Source organism: Rhipicephalus sanguineus, chromosome 2 (genome assembly GCF_013339695.2).
Source record: "Rhipicephalus sanguineus isolate Rsan-2018 chromosome 2, BIME_Rsan_1.4, whole genome shotgun sequence".
Lineage (NCBI taxonomy): Eukaryota > Metazoa > Arthropoda > Arachnida > Ixodida > Ixodidae > Rhipicephalus > Rhipicephalus sanguineus.
This window is the reverse complement of record NC_051177.1, coordinates 57851750-57866414: the sequence shown is the minus strand read 5'-3', so window position 1 is coordinate 57866414 and position 14665 is coordinate 57851750. Positions and strand designations below refer to the sequence as shown.

Sequence of the window (14665 nt, the reverse complement as noted above, 5' to 3'; positions counted from 1 at the left end):
AAATGGCAGTTTTCTTATTCTCCACACGGCGAGTGGGAAACAGAAGATGCGAATGTGGCCTGAACGACGATCTCGACACTCTATATAAGAGAAGGAGAAAAAGAACGGTTTGGACATAGCACACCGAGTTTAGAGGTCTTTATTTGTTGTCAAAGCAATAGTCCGGCTGTGCTTCAGCGCTACGTTTTGCACTTTCGTGAGTGTATTCTGCGTAGGCCGGTGGTTTTGACTTGAGAGGAAACATTGAAGTCCGCGGCGAGTCAGCTTCGTACAGAATCAAGAAACTCTATTCACAAATGATGCCTTTTTTTGCAGTATTCAAGGCTTCCCGTATGTTTTGTGCATACGCTTATTAAAGATATGCCGAGAAAAGACCGCACTTTTAGGTACATTACAACAAGAGCAATAAAACAATTAATCGAGTGAACCGCGTGCACTGTCTACGAACGGGACTGCTTGTTCCCTACGTGAGCGTTTCAAAGAAAATAACTGGCGTCTTGATTATTCGAAACGCTCCTCAGAAGCTGAGAACTTGCTCAAGTTCCATTAAAGAAAGACCGTACGTCCAAACGGCTCCTGTAGTGACGTCGTAATCAGTTAGCCGCCGGACGTGATAACTCGCGCAAGTTTGCTGCGGGTTTTACAGAGTAAGAAATGGTGCCGGGACAAAAAACCAAAAGTTACTCTCTTATAGCCCCTTTTTTTGGTCTACTCGAAAATTGGTCTACTTGTCGATGCGCCGACCATCAATTTGTAGCTGCTTTGCGCCCATCTAATCACAAGTGATACGCCATCATTGGAGTGACGTTGCGCCGTCGCCCTCGAGGTGGTTCACTTGACCCGCGAACAGGACGTCTCCCGTGAGCCTGTTGCGGATGAAGAAGAGGAATGGGTGGTCGACCACAAATCGAATGGCGCCTCCTGCGCTCTTGGTTTGGAAGATGACTGCGGTGGCGCCGGCAGCTTCGCTTCCTTCTTCGTTAACCTCGACCACGGCCTTGTGTACGACGTCGTATATGACCAGGTCACGGGCGCCGCTGATGCCGGAAAAGTCGGCATGGCGCTCGTCGAAGGCCTTCGAGGCTCCGAGCGCCGACAGGGGGGCCTTCAGTTTGTACGAGCCCTCAATCTTGAACCTGATGTCGGAGAAAGAAAAAAAAAACATGTAAATCACGACGTTTACAGCGTGAAGTGCGCGTTAAATCGATATCTCAAGGTTTCATGCCTCTTACTAAATGCGGTAAGCACGTGCTCGTAAGGGCGTATCAAAACAAACGCCTTCATTGGCTACGTTCCGAGACTGGGTAGTTTGGTTGACTTCGATTATTCTTCTACTTTAAAAAGTGTTTTTGCTTAACAAATGCTTTGTGTGTTCGACTGACTTCATCGCAAAATTATAGGTTCCGCATTGAGCTCGCTATTTCTATACAACCCAGTCGTTTACTTCAGTCACCTGCGCTTATATCGAGTATGGGCAAATAACGCTTTTTTTCGCTGATGATTAGTTTCGCCGTTCTTCGAAACCTGTCCTTACTGACGGTGACATCGCGGTGTTACCTGTAATGAGATATATCTAGCCATCTACGGCTACATCGGTTTTACTGCTTCGATATTCAGGAAGTGGTCATTGCTGGGCAATTTAGACTGGACCAAAAATCGACAACCATAACTATAAAGAACTGGCTTCAGTACATGAGGTTGTGCGTTTCATGCTAGGTCTGGCACGCTCGGAGAAGGAGATTGTTCTTGTAACAATTCAGCGGCGCAGGTCAATGAATTGTTTATCTACAAAGAGCCCTATTAGATTGGAACTCATATAGATTCCCGTTACTTGTGGCAGTGGGGACGTTGTCAAGTCTTAATGTGTCAATCCACGCTATATTACGCTGTGATGTCGGCAAAGAACTCACTGAGAGTGAAGCCGGTTGGCACTTCATTACCTCGGAATAGTGCGCAAGTCTTAGCCGCGACCGTATATCAACTCGCTGCTTATGTCAGTCATGCAATGAGGTAGTGAGCTGGGGCTCATCACATCAACTGGCCTACCTTCGATGCAGACTGAGAAGAACGCGTATCCGTGAAGGTCGCATGAAGCCAAGTAATGCTTCTTGCGATGGGTGCACCTGAGCATTGTTTCTATGTAAGCTACCCGCTACTGATCGATTAAGAGTACTGCTGACTGCAGACCTCGTCAGGCACGTAAAACGCAAGTAACACGCATTTTATGCCTAGCCAACATAAGGCCCGGACCGACGTCGATTGTATAACTTCTTTCTTGTAATTAGCAGCCAATCAGTGTCGGAGGACGCTGTTCAAGTCACAGAACCAGACACTATAACTTCGGAGCTGACAACAGCCTTGCGAAATTCCTTAGGACTTCACAGTGGGCTAGATGCGCGGACATAATACGGCCGATGGATAGTGGGCTTTCTCCTTTTGCCAGCTCTTCATTTTTATTCGTCACATCGTTAGCGTCCGCTTCATATTTCTGAATGCAGGGTAGCGGTTTTAAAAGCACATCTACTCTTGTCGGCCCTTCCCTGGGCCGAGTGGGACTGAACGGCTTTACCGCTTGTCTTTTCTCAGCAAGAACTGCAAATGCCCTTGAAGTTAGGCTACCGGAATTGACGCACATCGCATTATGTATGCTTGATGTCGTTTACCACTGAAAACAAAGTAAATCAGGAGCCACGTACTACGACTTCTATAATAACACATTTGTTGTTTTTTAACTTGAAAATTTCAGAGCACCCGAACCTAGTTTTAAGGCAAGGTCAAGGACAGAAGCTCCAAGACACTCCGTTTTTGCAGAAGATTGGTGATTAAAAAACAAATCACTTCAATGCTACAGAAATGACTAATAGGAAGCAATTAATGGGGAGTGAACAGCGAAAGCGGACCCAACCACTTGTGTAGGAACGGAAACACAGCGAAAGCACATGCGCTCTCGCTACAGCATGCGCCATATAACATCTATTTTTCATCGCTATCTTCACGCAACATTTAGCTTCTCGTGCGAATGTTTGGGAACATAGCGCAAAACGTTTTAACTTTCTGGAGCGACTGCTTTCGTAACTTAGTATTACGTATAGAATGTCTCGCCTTTCGTACTCACTTGGGCAGCGCCACAGCCACGCGAGTATTCATGTTGAGCGTGGACAGAAGGCGTTGGAAGACTGGCCACGATAGATTTTGCCTCAGTGCGTCCGCACCGGTCCTCTCTCTCGGAAGAATAATCGTCAGGCTGTAGTCGAGCCTGGCGTAAGGCAGGTCGAGAACATCGACGTTCGACTCGTCGTCGCCGGCGTACCCTACTCTGAGCCGAGCATTCATCGTGTCGACCTCCACTCTTTCTGTACCCGCGTTGAAGAATGGTTTCCTCGACGTTCCTCTCGCATCGAAAGGAACGTTCCACAGACCCTTGAAGTAGATTGCATTCAGGAGAACCAGCCTCGTGTCGGGAGGAAGAGGCTCGCTGAGCAGCTCCTCAATCTTCTGCTCTGTCTTGTTCTTGACCCAGTCGTTGATGACTCTCACGGAATGCTCGTCGTTCAGGCTCGCAAAGCTCACTTCGGCCTCGAAAGACTGGCGAAGGATTTCCACATACTCTGGTGTCGAACTGTAACTCTCTTGGAAGACGGCTGCGTTGGCAACGCGAAGGGTCGAGTTTGAAGGCGCACGTAGCAGATGCGTGTGCTGGGCGTGGGCGCTGGGCACGTGGTCGGGTGTTAGGCCCACAGACGAGTAGCCCAGTGTCTCGTGAAGGTCGCGTTGAGTCTCTCCCCTGGCACCGACGTAGGCCATTGCCATCGCTGTGGAAACGCTGTACGGCGAGTAGAACAGGTTCGTCTGGGGCGAAACTGGTATTTGACCGAGGAGTTTGAACCCAAACTCATTATTTGCCGCGGTCACCTTGTGCTCCTCTTGGCCAGAGCAGAGTGCCAAAAGCCCCGCAAGGCAGATGATTACCTTCATGGTGACAACTGTAACATGAGGAAAGATGATGGGTAAACAATAATGTGGATCATCGGAGACGCGATGCTAAAATCCCTGCTTAATGTTAGCCTAGTTGCGACAAATTTCATAACAGCTAGGATTCCTGACTGGTCGTTCTCTTACTTCAATAATAGTGTCGATCCACCAAACAAACTTAACAAAAATTGGCCTTCATTTTTACGTCCCTTCGCTCGACCTCCAACATTGTTCAACTTCATTTTCTCCTCTTTAAGGGAGAGGAGAAACTGGGGCGAGAGGAGAAACTAGCGCATACCAACGCGTCAAAAGGCGAAGAAAAGTTTGCCACACCAGATATTAGGTAAAGTAATAAACACTTAGAATAGCGCTACAAGAAGGGATACGGTACTTCCTTACAAAGTTCTTACGTGAAATTCCAACTACATCTATTAGACGTCTGTGCGTTGAAAAGACTACTGCGTAAACCTCTTCATACTTGAACTATAAGCAGATATATGTTTTCGAATGATATTACAAAAATCTTCAAATTAGTTATAGTTGATAGTCGAACCATAACCTGAACTCGACGCTCTTGTACTTTTCGACCGCTAAGAAGAGCTTATAGTGCAAAAGTAGCGCACATAATTCTAGATGCCGAATGAATCCCCAGCTTGCGAGCTCGTCATTCGGTTCTCCTAAGAAGAAAGGACGAGCTATGAGAACAAAAAACCGATTAATTGGCTTCCGCAGAAAGTAAGTAGCCATTTTATAGCACACAGCGAAAGTTCCGCCAATAAATGACTGTCCGAATACAATCCACGAGTGCTTATGGCTTACCTGACAAAGGTACGTTTTTCTCCGCGTAGAATCACGAGGACACTGAAGTGAACAACCGCTAAGGACACCTCCCAAGAGCAATCCTCCCGCTGTGGACGGTCGTGAAGCTTGGCAGAATCTGGATAGTAGTTTTCGCAGGCCACGGTTGCAATGATTCTTATAGTGCGCGTGAGCCTCCTCTACTGAGTCACAGGGGACGGAGAATCCAAAGAGTTGGTCAACCTCTTAGCGCGATCTATCTCTGTGGCCTCGATGAAACTAGAGAAGTCGGCTCGAAAAAGAGCCCCACGTTATCTGCCTGGTCTACTTGAATCGTCTGCTCCCTGCCTTATCAGTTGTTATGACAAACAGTGTGTGAAACAGTTTGTCTTGTAAGTGTATAAGTGACAACTTCGGCTCCTTTCGGCAACGGTGTATCAGACTCAATCATTTCCAAGAAAAAAAAACGAGTACCTACCTGGGCTATAGTCGTGTCCGGTGTAAAAAAGATCGTGCTGTTAACTTACGAGAAAACTATCGTTTGACCACTTTTGTCAATTCCCTAATCACGACAGAAAACAGTTTTCTTGAATTCTACCATACGATGAACGTTCTTCCTGTGTAAGACGAGTACACCCCGGGCCTTTAGTACTCTATATGGAGTTCGGAATCACGAAAATTCGTACCTTGTTAATGTAACATTTAGTAAGGTTATTACGTTAAAAGAAACTTGGTAATTGCTAACACACATTCCCCACTCTCTATTTCCGAAAGACAGTTTCCGCGCGCCTCTGCATCTGCCAACAATCGCTAGCAACGTTTAACAGCTGACATATAGGCAACTCAACAGTGCCGGGAATTTTTGGTAGATCTTTAAGGGTCGCTCCATGAATCCAATAGGTTTTTGAAGGTTTCTGAAGGTTTCCTCAGTCTATGTTTTTTGTTTGCAAATATCACGCAAATTTTCTTAAAGCAAGAAAAGAAACTATATACCTGTCCATGGGAAATACATTTGCGCAAAAATGCAGAGCAACATTTGTACAAAAATAAGAGTTTTGGCCATCTAAACAACCTAGCATATATCTGATAGGCTGTTTTCTTCATAAAAATCTCTTTGAAGCATATGCACCCAATTATCTCTGCTTCCGGCGCGTTCCGTCCAACGGGCTCTTGTGCTGCCTTATTTGTTAGTTTACTGCAACCATAGTAACGCTATCATGAACATTTTGAATAAGTACCTTATGTTGCTTTAAATTATAAAGTTAGGTCCATTTGTTTTATTACGGGAATCGTTTAAGAGTCGCGGAAATACGTCGACGCCTTGTAATTAAACTGCACATTTCCGATATCAGAATGTGCGGTGATTTATAATGGCAATTAGAATTTAGCCCTAGCAGCATTTAATACTTCCAAAATACCATAGGTGTATTTTTCTCAAAATTCTGCGATGTTCGATTGATTGTGCAACAGAAAACCGAAAGAGGCTGGACCTTATTGCGTAAGCAGAGTCCTGCACCCGATGAAGGTCTTAAACGCTGTACAATCAACTTCCCGCAAAAGATTACGTTCAGCATATATAGGGAAGTTATCGTGTGGGACCCTTACTAATGGCTATGGGTAATTTGTCTTGATAACGAAGTTGTAACATTGGAACTGTTTGAGCTCGGAGTGAGGCCGGCGTTACAGAAAACTTGGCGGGTATGCGCCACCGAATGTGGGTATGTGCCAAGCAGCTCCAAGCATAGCATAACCATGCAGAGCATAGCAAGGGCATGTGAAAGGGAAGTGAGTGTGAGTTGGAAGGAAAGGGGCACGGGAGAAGGTAAAGCATGCCATAGCCTTCTTTAGTAAAGTTTATTGAAGTGAGATTGAGGAGGACTGATGTAAAGGTGAGAAGGGAAATTAGGAGGAAAAAAAGGAGGAGGGCAAACCATAGCATAGCCATGTACCATATAGCATAGCGAGGGGTGGGAAAGAGAAGTTAGGGTGAGGATGAATAATGCGAGTGTTAGGAGAAGGGAAAGGAGGAGCGAGACCGATATAGAGAGAGATAAAGAAATAAAAAAGAACTCAATCTGCGTTCGTCAGGGGGCGGAGCTTTTTAAGCTCGTGCTCAAACAGCGGAGCTAACTCGATGTTCGGCTACAAACCGTTCGCAGAAGCTCGCCCTGTTCTGTTGCAGTCACTGCACGTTGCCTAGCAACCACCTGGCACGTCTGTGCCTAGCAACGCGTTGTGGAAGGAAAGGAGGAGGAAATGAGAACAGAAGTGGAGAGGAGGTAAAATAAATAAATAAAAATAAAATTTCTTGGCGGTGCTGGCTTCGAACCCGAGTACCCACGATCCGATGGCGAGCGTCGTAATTAGTCGGCTATCCAGGAACGCCAGCAAAAGAAGCATTTATATGAACCGTATTATTGCGTTTCTATGGGCAAGAGAACGAGTACAAGATAGAGAGAAAGAGAAAGAAAGACAGAAACAGAAAGAGATACAGAAAGAAAACATAGCATAGCCATGCATTGTGTAATATATACCAAGGAGGTGGGAAAGGCAAGTGAGGCACTCGCCTTCCACTTTCCGAGCGCGGGTAAAATAACATGCAAGCCAAAACTTCATTGCGTTTGTCATCTCTTTATTGCTCGTAGCCATGCACAGTGTAAGATGCAAACATCTTACACCGTGCTTGTAACTAACAAGAGGCTTGTCCGAATAATATTTCAGCAAAAACATCAGCTCTTGAGTGTGTGTGTGACGTCATAAAGGTTGTAGTTAGGTCGCATTTGCTTGATAAAATTTCCTCCAAGTCGTTATGTACGGTCTCTGGCTCTCGACGAAAACCGTGTGACGTCACAGATTTCGTATTTTGGTCGCATCAGCTTCATAAAGCTTCCTTATTCTTGCTATGTTATGTCGATATCTACCTAAGACCATAATGTAAATCATTGTCGATAAACAGTTATACAGGCCCTAGCAGATTCTGCAAAATCTATTTTCTCACGGCGAATTGGTGCGGAAGCGTCAAGGTGGCGTCGCCATGTGTACTTTTTCATTTTTGCGGATTTTCCCGCATATCGAGCGTCTTCTCGTTTTATCGAGAACTACTACGAGAAAAACATAGTTTTTCTGTCTACTGACCATTTAAATTCACATCATTAAAAGAAATCGACGGACATCACACATATGTGGCATCACTACTTTGTAAGCAGAACACTCCTCGCTCAGCGCATTCTATCTTCCCAATCTGTCCAGTGTGCCTTTTTTTAGTACTCAGCTGTTTTTGTTGCTGAGTTTTCACATCTGTGTAGCCGATTTCTTCAGTTTTTTGCCGACATTTTCACTTCTCACCTGTTGTTCAAACAGGCCGCGTGATCTAAGAGCACATAACTAATTAGGGACTAATATCGCTTCACACTACACCAGTCTGCATGGCACATGGCTCTCAACGAGAACGGTAGCGTGAAAAGTTGGGATAACCCAAAGGTTAGCGAGCACGGCTCGCAACAGCCCATCGCATCCAATGGACCAGTTCAAATGGGTCTCCTGTATCAAGCCAGGCGAGCAGCTGCGGCCACTGTTGTAACCAGCCCTTGACACTTCCCCCTCCTGCTATTTTTTTAAGACGAAAGCCTTAGATGCCTCATAAAACGCGAGAATTTACCGTCAGTGTTGGCGGCGTTAACACGAGTGATGCGCAAAATCATTATCACGTGATGACGTCGCCATGGTGCGTCATTATGACGTTACAGTTAGTCGAAATTTGTGACGCCGTCATGACGTCACTGTAGCGTCATATAATGTGACGTCACATGATGACGTCATCACATGGCACCCCCCCCCCTGGTCAAAAGTGGGCCGCTCACGGAGGCAGCGCAAAACAAGGTGACGTGCAGAAAGCCTGCAATGTGTCCGATCCTGGAGGTGGTGTAGAATCACGATAAGTGCAGAAAAATTTCGGAGTGGGGCGGTGGAGGATCATTACATACACTGAGATGGAAATGAAGATCAGATGCAGAAAACTTGCAATGCCTCTGATCCTGGCGGTCATTGCAAAACCACGTTAGGGGTAGAAAGCTCTTGGAGGTGGGTAGGGGAGGATCACTACATCGACTAAGAAGAAAAAGAAGATGTCTTTCGCCTTCGAGTCGTCTTAGGCGAATACATAAGAGACTCTGGGAGTTTTTTTTTTTCTTCTAAAGAAGCATTGTATCCTCGTCCCCTCCAGCGTCCAGTAGAAGGCAGTGGTAGCAATTACACCGATGACTGAGATGTTTTCGCGCCACGTTGTTGTCAGGACATCCGCAAGGTGACACAGCTCTTCTGCGCTCTTCCTGAGGTAGTTACGTGCATAACACGCCGTGCATCGTGCCAAACCACGAGCAGCAAAAAGCAAGCTCTGTCCCTTTATGCGGTGACTTACGGCGGCAGTTTCTCGAACCGCATGCACCATCGTGTTTCGACGCCTGCAATGATGCTGGCAGCACGCCTCGTCATGCCAGTGTTTAGGAGACACCCTTCCTCGGAAAGTTAAACGTTACTATTGATTTCCGTGCTTCGACAATGGCTTTTTTTATCCTTCGTGGCGAGGCTGAAACTAATGGTATAAGGGTGGCCTACACGACGATGGCGACATTGAAAAAAAAAGAAAAAATAAGAAATGAATGGACCGGACACAAAGCACGGAGTTTCAAGGTTTTTATTTGTTGTCACAGTACTATTCCGCCTGTGCTTCGGCGGTACATTTTGCACTTTCCTAGGTGTATTCTAAGCGGCCCCCTGGTTTTGACTTGGGAGTTGAACTGACGATAGCGATGTCTGAACTTCGTACAGAATCAATGACGAAGAGAAGACACCTTTAATTGCGGTACTTAAGGCTGCCCGTGTGGCTTCTACGTTTAGAAATATGCATGGACAAAAGAAAAAAGAAAACTTAGATATGCTTACAACGAAAGCAACAACAGAATAATTCGAGTGAACCATGCGCGCCGCGTGCGAGTGTGATGGTTTGTTTCCTATGCGTGTTTTTGAAGCGTAATTATTGGCGCTTTGTGCGTTGAAAACGCTCCTCAGAAGCTGACAACTTGCGGACGTTACACAAGAGAACCCGTAAATCTAAACCGCTCATGTAGTGTCCCCGTCGTCGGTTTGCCGTCGGTCATTATAATTCACGCATATTTCAAGCAGGTTTTGCTGAGTAAGACGTGTTGCCGGCACAAAAAGAAAGTGCAGCTTATTAAAAAGCTTCCGTCTCTTATAGCTAGTGTTTCTGAAAAGTTGTCTCCTCGTCAGTGCTCCGACCAGCTCTTTGTGTACCTGCTTTGCACCGAATTAAACGGGAGTTATAAACTGTCTCTAAAGGGACGTTGCGCCGTCGCTCTAGAGGTGGTTCACTTGACCCGCGAACAGGACGTCTCCCGTGTGCCTGTTGCGGATGAAGAAGAGGAACGGGTGGTCGACCACGAAAGGAATTCCCACAGGTGCGCTCTTGGTGTAGAAGATGCCCGCGGTGGCGCCGGCAGCTTCGCTTCCTTCTTCGTTAACCTCGACTACGGCCTTGTGTACGACGTCGGATATGACCAGGTCACGGGCGCCGCTGATGCCGGAAAAGTCAGCATGGCGCTCGTCGAAGGCCTTCGAGGCTCCGAGTGCCGATAGTGGTGCCTTCAGTTTGTACGAGCCCTCAATCTTGAACCTGAGATGGGAGAAAAAGAAACGCGTTATAAGCCATAACACGACGCTTACAGCGTGAAGTGCGCGTTACATTAGTATCTCAAGGTTTCGTGCCTCTTACTAAATAGGTTAAGCAGGTGCTCCTAGGGGCGTGTCAAAACAAACGCCTTGATTGGCTTCGTTCCGAGCGCAGGTAGTTTCGTTGACTTCAATTATTATTTTTTTCTTTTTTCTCTTGTTTGTATAACGAATGCTTTGTGTGTTCTAGTGACTTCATCGCAAAATTATAGGTTGTGCATCGAACTTGCTATTGTTATTCCGACCCTGGCATGTACAGTACTTCCGACTCGTGCGCTTATATTGAGTATAGGCGAATAACGCTTTTTCTTTTTCGCTACTCATTAATTATGCCGTTCTTCAAAACATGTCCTTATTGACGGCGACATCGGTGTTACCCGTAGTTAGATATATTATAAAGAACCGCTCTACAGCTGACATTTACAGCTCTCTACAGTCACAGCGGTTTTATAGATTTGATAATCAGGAGGTAATTTCTCGGCAATTTAGGCTGGACCGAAAATTGACAACCATAAAGCTAGAGAACTGGCTGGAATAGAATAAGTTGTCTATTTCTCCTCAGCTCAGGCACCCTCCAACAAGTATACAAGCACGATCTCCTGGTAACAAGTCACTGCCGCAGGCCAACGAAATGTTTATCACTAACAGTCCCCATTAGCTTGAAATTCATACAGATTGCCGATACTCGGGGCAGTGCCGGGTGAAGTGGTCGCACTCTAAGGTGTCGATCGACGCAATCTCGGCAGAGAACTTGTTGACAGTAAAGCGAGATGGCACTTCATCACCTCGGATTGGTGCGCATGTCCTAGCCGCGGCCGTATAGCATCTCGCTGGTTATGCCAGTCATGTAATCTTCGCAATGAGGTAGAGAACTGAGGCTCATCACATCTACTGGCATGGCATCGATCCAGACCGGGAGCTACGTCTATCGGTGAAGGTCGCATGAAGATAAACAGCGTTTGTTGCGGGGGGTGCACCTAGGCATTAGTTTCAAGTGAGTTAACCTCACCTGATCAATTAAGGGAACTGTTGACTACAGACTTCGCCAGGCACGTGCAACGCAAGGAACACACATTATATGCTTAGCCAATATAAGCACCGAACCGACGTCACTTGCAAAGCTTCTTGGTAATAATTAGCAGCCAACCAGTGTCGGAGTACGCTGTTCAAGTCACACAGCCCGACGCTAGTACTTCGGAGTTCTTAGAACGTTACAGTCGGCTAGGCGCGTGCACATAATACGGCCGATGGATAGTGTGCCTTCTTCTTTTACCAGCTATTCATTTTCATTCGTCACTTTGTCAGGGCCCGCTTCAGATTTACGAATGCAGGGCAGCAGTTGTAAAAGCGCATCTACTCTGGCCGGTCCTTACTGGAGCCGAGTGAGACTGTCCGGCTTTAGTGTTCGTTCTTCCACGGCAATAACTGTAAACGCCGTTAAATTTAAGCTACCAGAATTACAACGCATCGCATTGTGTATGTTTAAAGTCGCTAATCATGAAAATCAAATTCAATCACTTATCTCAATTAAGTCGCTTACCACTGAAAACAAAGTTAATCAGGAGTTATCTACTACATCTATAAAATATCTCGTTTGTTGCTTTGGAAATTCAGAACTTCCGAGGTTCCGAACTTAATTTATCTCCAAGTCGCTCAGTTTTCACAGTATATCGGTGATTAAAAAAAAGCAACGGAAGTCACTTCAATGCAGAAACGAAGGAGGAGTGCACAGCGAATGCAGACCCTATCACTTGTGCACGAGCAGAAACACAGCGCGGGCGCGTGATCCCCGGCCACATCATACGCCATATAACATCTTCGTGTATTTTTCATTGCTATTTGCACGCATCATTCAGCTTCTCGTGCGCATGTTTGAGAACATTGCGCAGAACGTTTGAATGTTCTGGATCGATTGCTTTCGTAACCTAGCATTACCTATGGAATGACTAGCCATCCGTACTCACTTAGGTAGTGACACCTCCATGGGAGCATTCATGTTGAGCTTGGACAGGAGGCGTTGGAAGACAGGCCACGACAGATTTTGCCTCAATGAGTCCACACCGGTCCTTTCTTTCGGGAGAATGATCGTCAGGCTGTAGTCGAGCCCGGCGTAAGGCAAATCGAGAACATCGGCGTTCGTCTCGTCGTCTTCGGCGTACCCCGCTGTGACCTGTTCGTACATCGTGTCGACCTCCACTCTTTCGGTTCCCGCGTTGAAGAATGGTTTCTTCAACGTTCCTCTTGCATCGAAAGGAACGTTCCACAGACCCTTGAAGTAGATTGCATTCAGGAGAACCAGCCTCGTGTCGGGAGGAAGAGGCTCGCTGAGCAGCTCCTCAATCTTCTGCTCTGTCTTGTTCTTGACCCAGTCGTTGATTACTCTCACGGATTGCTCGTCGTTCAAACTTGCGGCTCTCACTTCGGCCTCGAAAGACTGGCGCAGAATTTCCACGTACTCTGGTGTCACGGCGTAATTCTCTTGGAAGACGGCTGCATTGGCGACGCGGAGGGTGGAGTTTGAAGGTGCGCGCAGCAGATGCGTGTGCTGTGCGTGAGCGCTGGGCACGTGGTCGGGTGTTAGGCCCACGGACGAATAGCCCAGGGTCTCGTGAAGGTCGCGCTGAGTCTCTCCCCTGGCACCGATGTAGGCCATTGCCATCGCTGTGGACACGCTGTACGGCGAGTAGAAGAGGTTAGTCTGAGGTGAAACTGGGATTTCATTGAGGAGTTTGAACCCAAACTGGTTGTTGGCCGCGGTCACCTTGTGCTCAACTTGGCCGGAGCAAAGCGTCAAGAGCCCCGCCAGGCAGATGATTATCTTCATGGTGAGTAACTGTGAGAAGAGGAAGAATAATGAGTCAGCAATAATGTGGATCATCAGAGACGAGAGGCTAAGGTCCTTGCTGAAATTTATCCTATAACTGCGATGGATTTCATAACAGCCAGGATCCCTGGCTGGTCGTTCTCTTACTTCAGTAACAGTCTGGAGTCACTAGAGGCAGCTAAGAAAAAAGTGGCTTTATTTTTACGTCCCTTCCCTCGAGCTACTCCACTGTTCAACTTCTTTTTTTCCCCTCTAAGCAGCCTCTCCTACTATCGCATGTCTTAACAAGTCACACGCCAGAAGAAGAAAGGCTTGCCACACCCGATATTAGGTGTAAAGTAATAATCTCTTAGGGTAGCGCTACAAAACGGGTTATGACACTGCCTGGCAGAGTGCTTGCATGAAATTCCAGCTATATCTATCTGACGTCCTTGAGTTGAAATGACTGCTACGTAAGCCTCTTGCTACTTGAACTACAAGCAATTATAAGCTTCCGAATGATATTGCAAAAATCTTCAAATAGTTTATAGTCCATTGCAAAACAGGAAGCTGAAGTTGAAGCTCTTGTGCTCTTCGACCTCAGAAAAGGGCTTAAGTGCAAAAGTAGACCACATAATTCTAGGTGCCGAATGAATTCTGAACTGCGAGCTCATCATCCGATTGTCCTTGGAAGAAAGGACGAGCACTGAGAATTAAAAAGAAAAGCAGATCTTTTCTCTTCACTGAAAGCAAATTACCGTTTTGTAGCACAGAACAAAAGTTGCACACAATAATTGTAAACCGAAACACCATGCTTTCACGAGTGCTTATGGCTTACCTAACAAAGTGCGTCCTTCACCGCGTAGAATCAAGAGGGAGGTGAAGTGAGCAACCGTTAAGGACTCCGCCCAAGTCCTCCCGCTGTGGACGGACGTGAAGCTTGCAAGAACCTGGAAAGCAGTCTTCGTAGACCCCGGCTGAAACGAGTCTTATAGTGCGCGTGAGCCGCCTCATACTGGGTCACAGGGGATGGGGAATCCGAAGAGTGTGCCAACCTCCTAGCGGCTTCTATCTCTGTGTCCCCGATGAAACTCGAGAAGTCGGCTCGAAAAGGAGCCCAACGTTATCTGCCTGGTCTGCTAGAAGCGTCTGCTCCTCGTCTCATCAGTTATGGCAAACAGTGTGTGAAGCAGTTTGTCTTCTAAGTGCATAAGTGACAACTTCGGCTCGTTTCGCCAACGGTGTATCAGACAGTCATTTCCAAGTAAGAAAGACGAGTGACTATCTGGCCTATACTTGCGTCCGGTGTAATAAAGATCGTGCAGTTAACTTGCGAGAAAACCATCG

General features: G+C 46.6%; 1 protein-coding gene across 3 annotated transcripts; it reads right to left on the bottom strand.

Annotated features, from left to right (window-relative positions):
- Positions 1-349: 349 nt before the first annotated feature.
- On the bottom strand, positions 350-14358 carry LOC119383028 (intracellular coagulation inhibitor 1). Of its 3 annotated transcripts, XM_049412388.1 has the most exons (4): positions 14157-14358; positions 12480-13348; positions 10348-10459; positions 350-1024 (listed from the first exon to the last, which is right to left on the bottom strand). In XM_049412388.1, exons 2-4 carry the CDS (start codon positions 13337-13339, stop codon positions 794-796), a joined length of 1203 nt encoding a protein of 400 aa, XP_049268345.1. In that variant the 5' UTR covers positions 13340-13348; positions 14157-14358; the 3' UTR covers positions 350-793. The 3 variants fall into 3 exon arrangements, with proteins under 3 accessions (XP_049268345.1, XP_037506917.1, XP_037506918.1); XM_037650990.2 differs by lacking the exon at positions 350-1024 and having other exon boundaries at positions 9450-10459; XM_037650989.2 differs by lacking the exons at positions 10348-10459; positions 12480-13348; positions 14157-14358 and adding an exon at positions 3116-3975 and having other exon boundaries at positions 350-1136.
- Between the last annotated feature and the right edge of the window lie 307 nt (positions 14359-14665).

Excerpts from the sequence above, each read along its gene's own strand:
- LOC119383028 (XM_049412388.1), bottom strand. The coding sequence starts at position 13,339 with ATGAAGATAATCATCTGCCTGGCGGGGCTCTTGACGCTTTGCTCCGGC. Across the intron at positions 10,460-12,479 it reads ATGGAGGTGTCACTACCTAA|GTTCAAGATTGAGGGCTCGT; the intron begins GTGAGTACGGAT and ends CTCCCATCTCAG. Across the intron at positions 1,025-10,347 it reads GCATCAGCGGCGCCCGTGAC|CTGGTCATATACGACGTCGT; the intron begins CTGGTCATATCC and ends GGCGCCCGTGAC.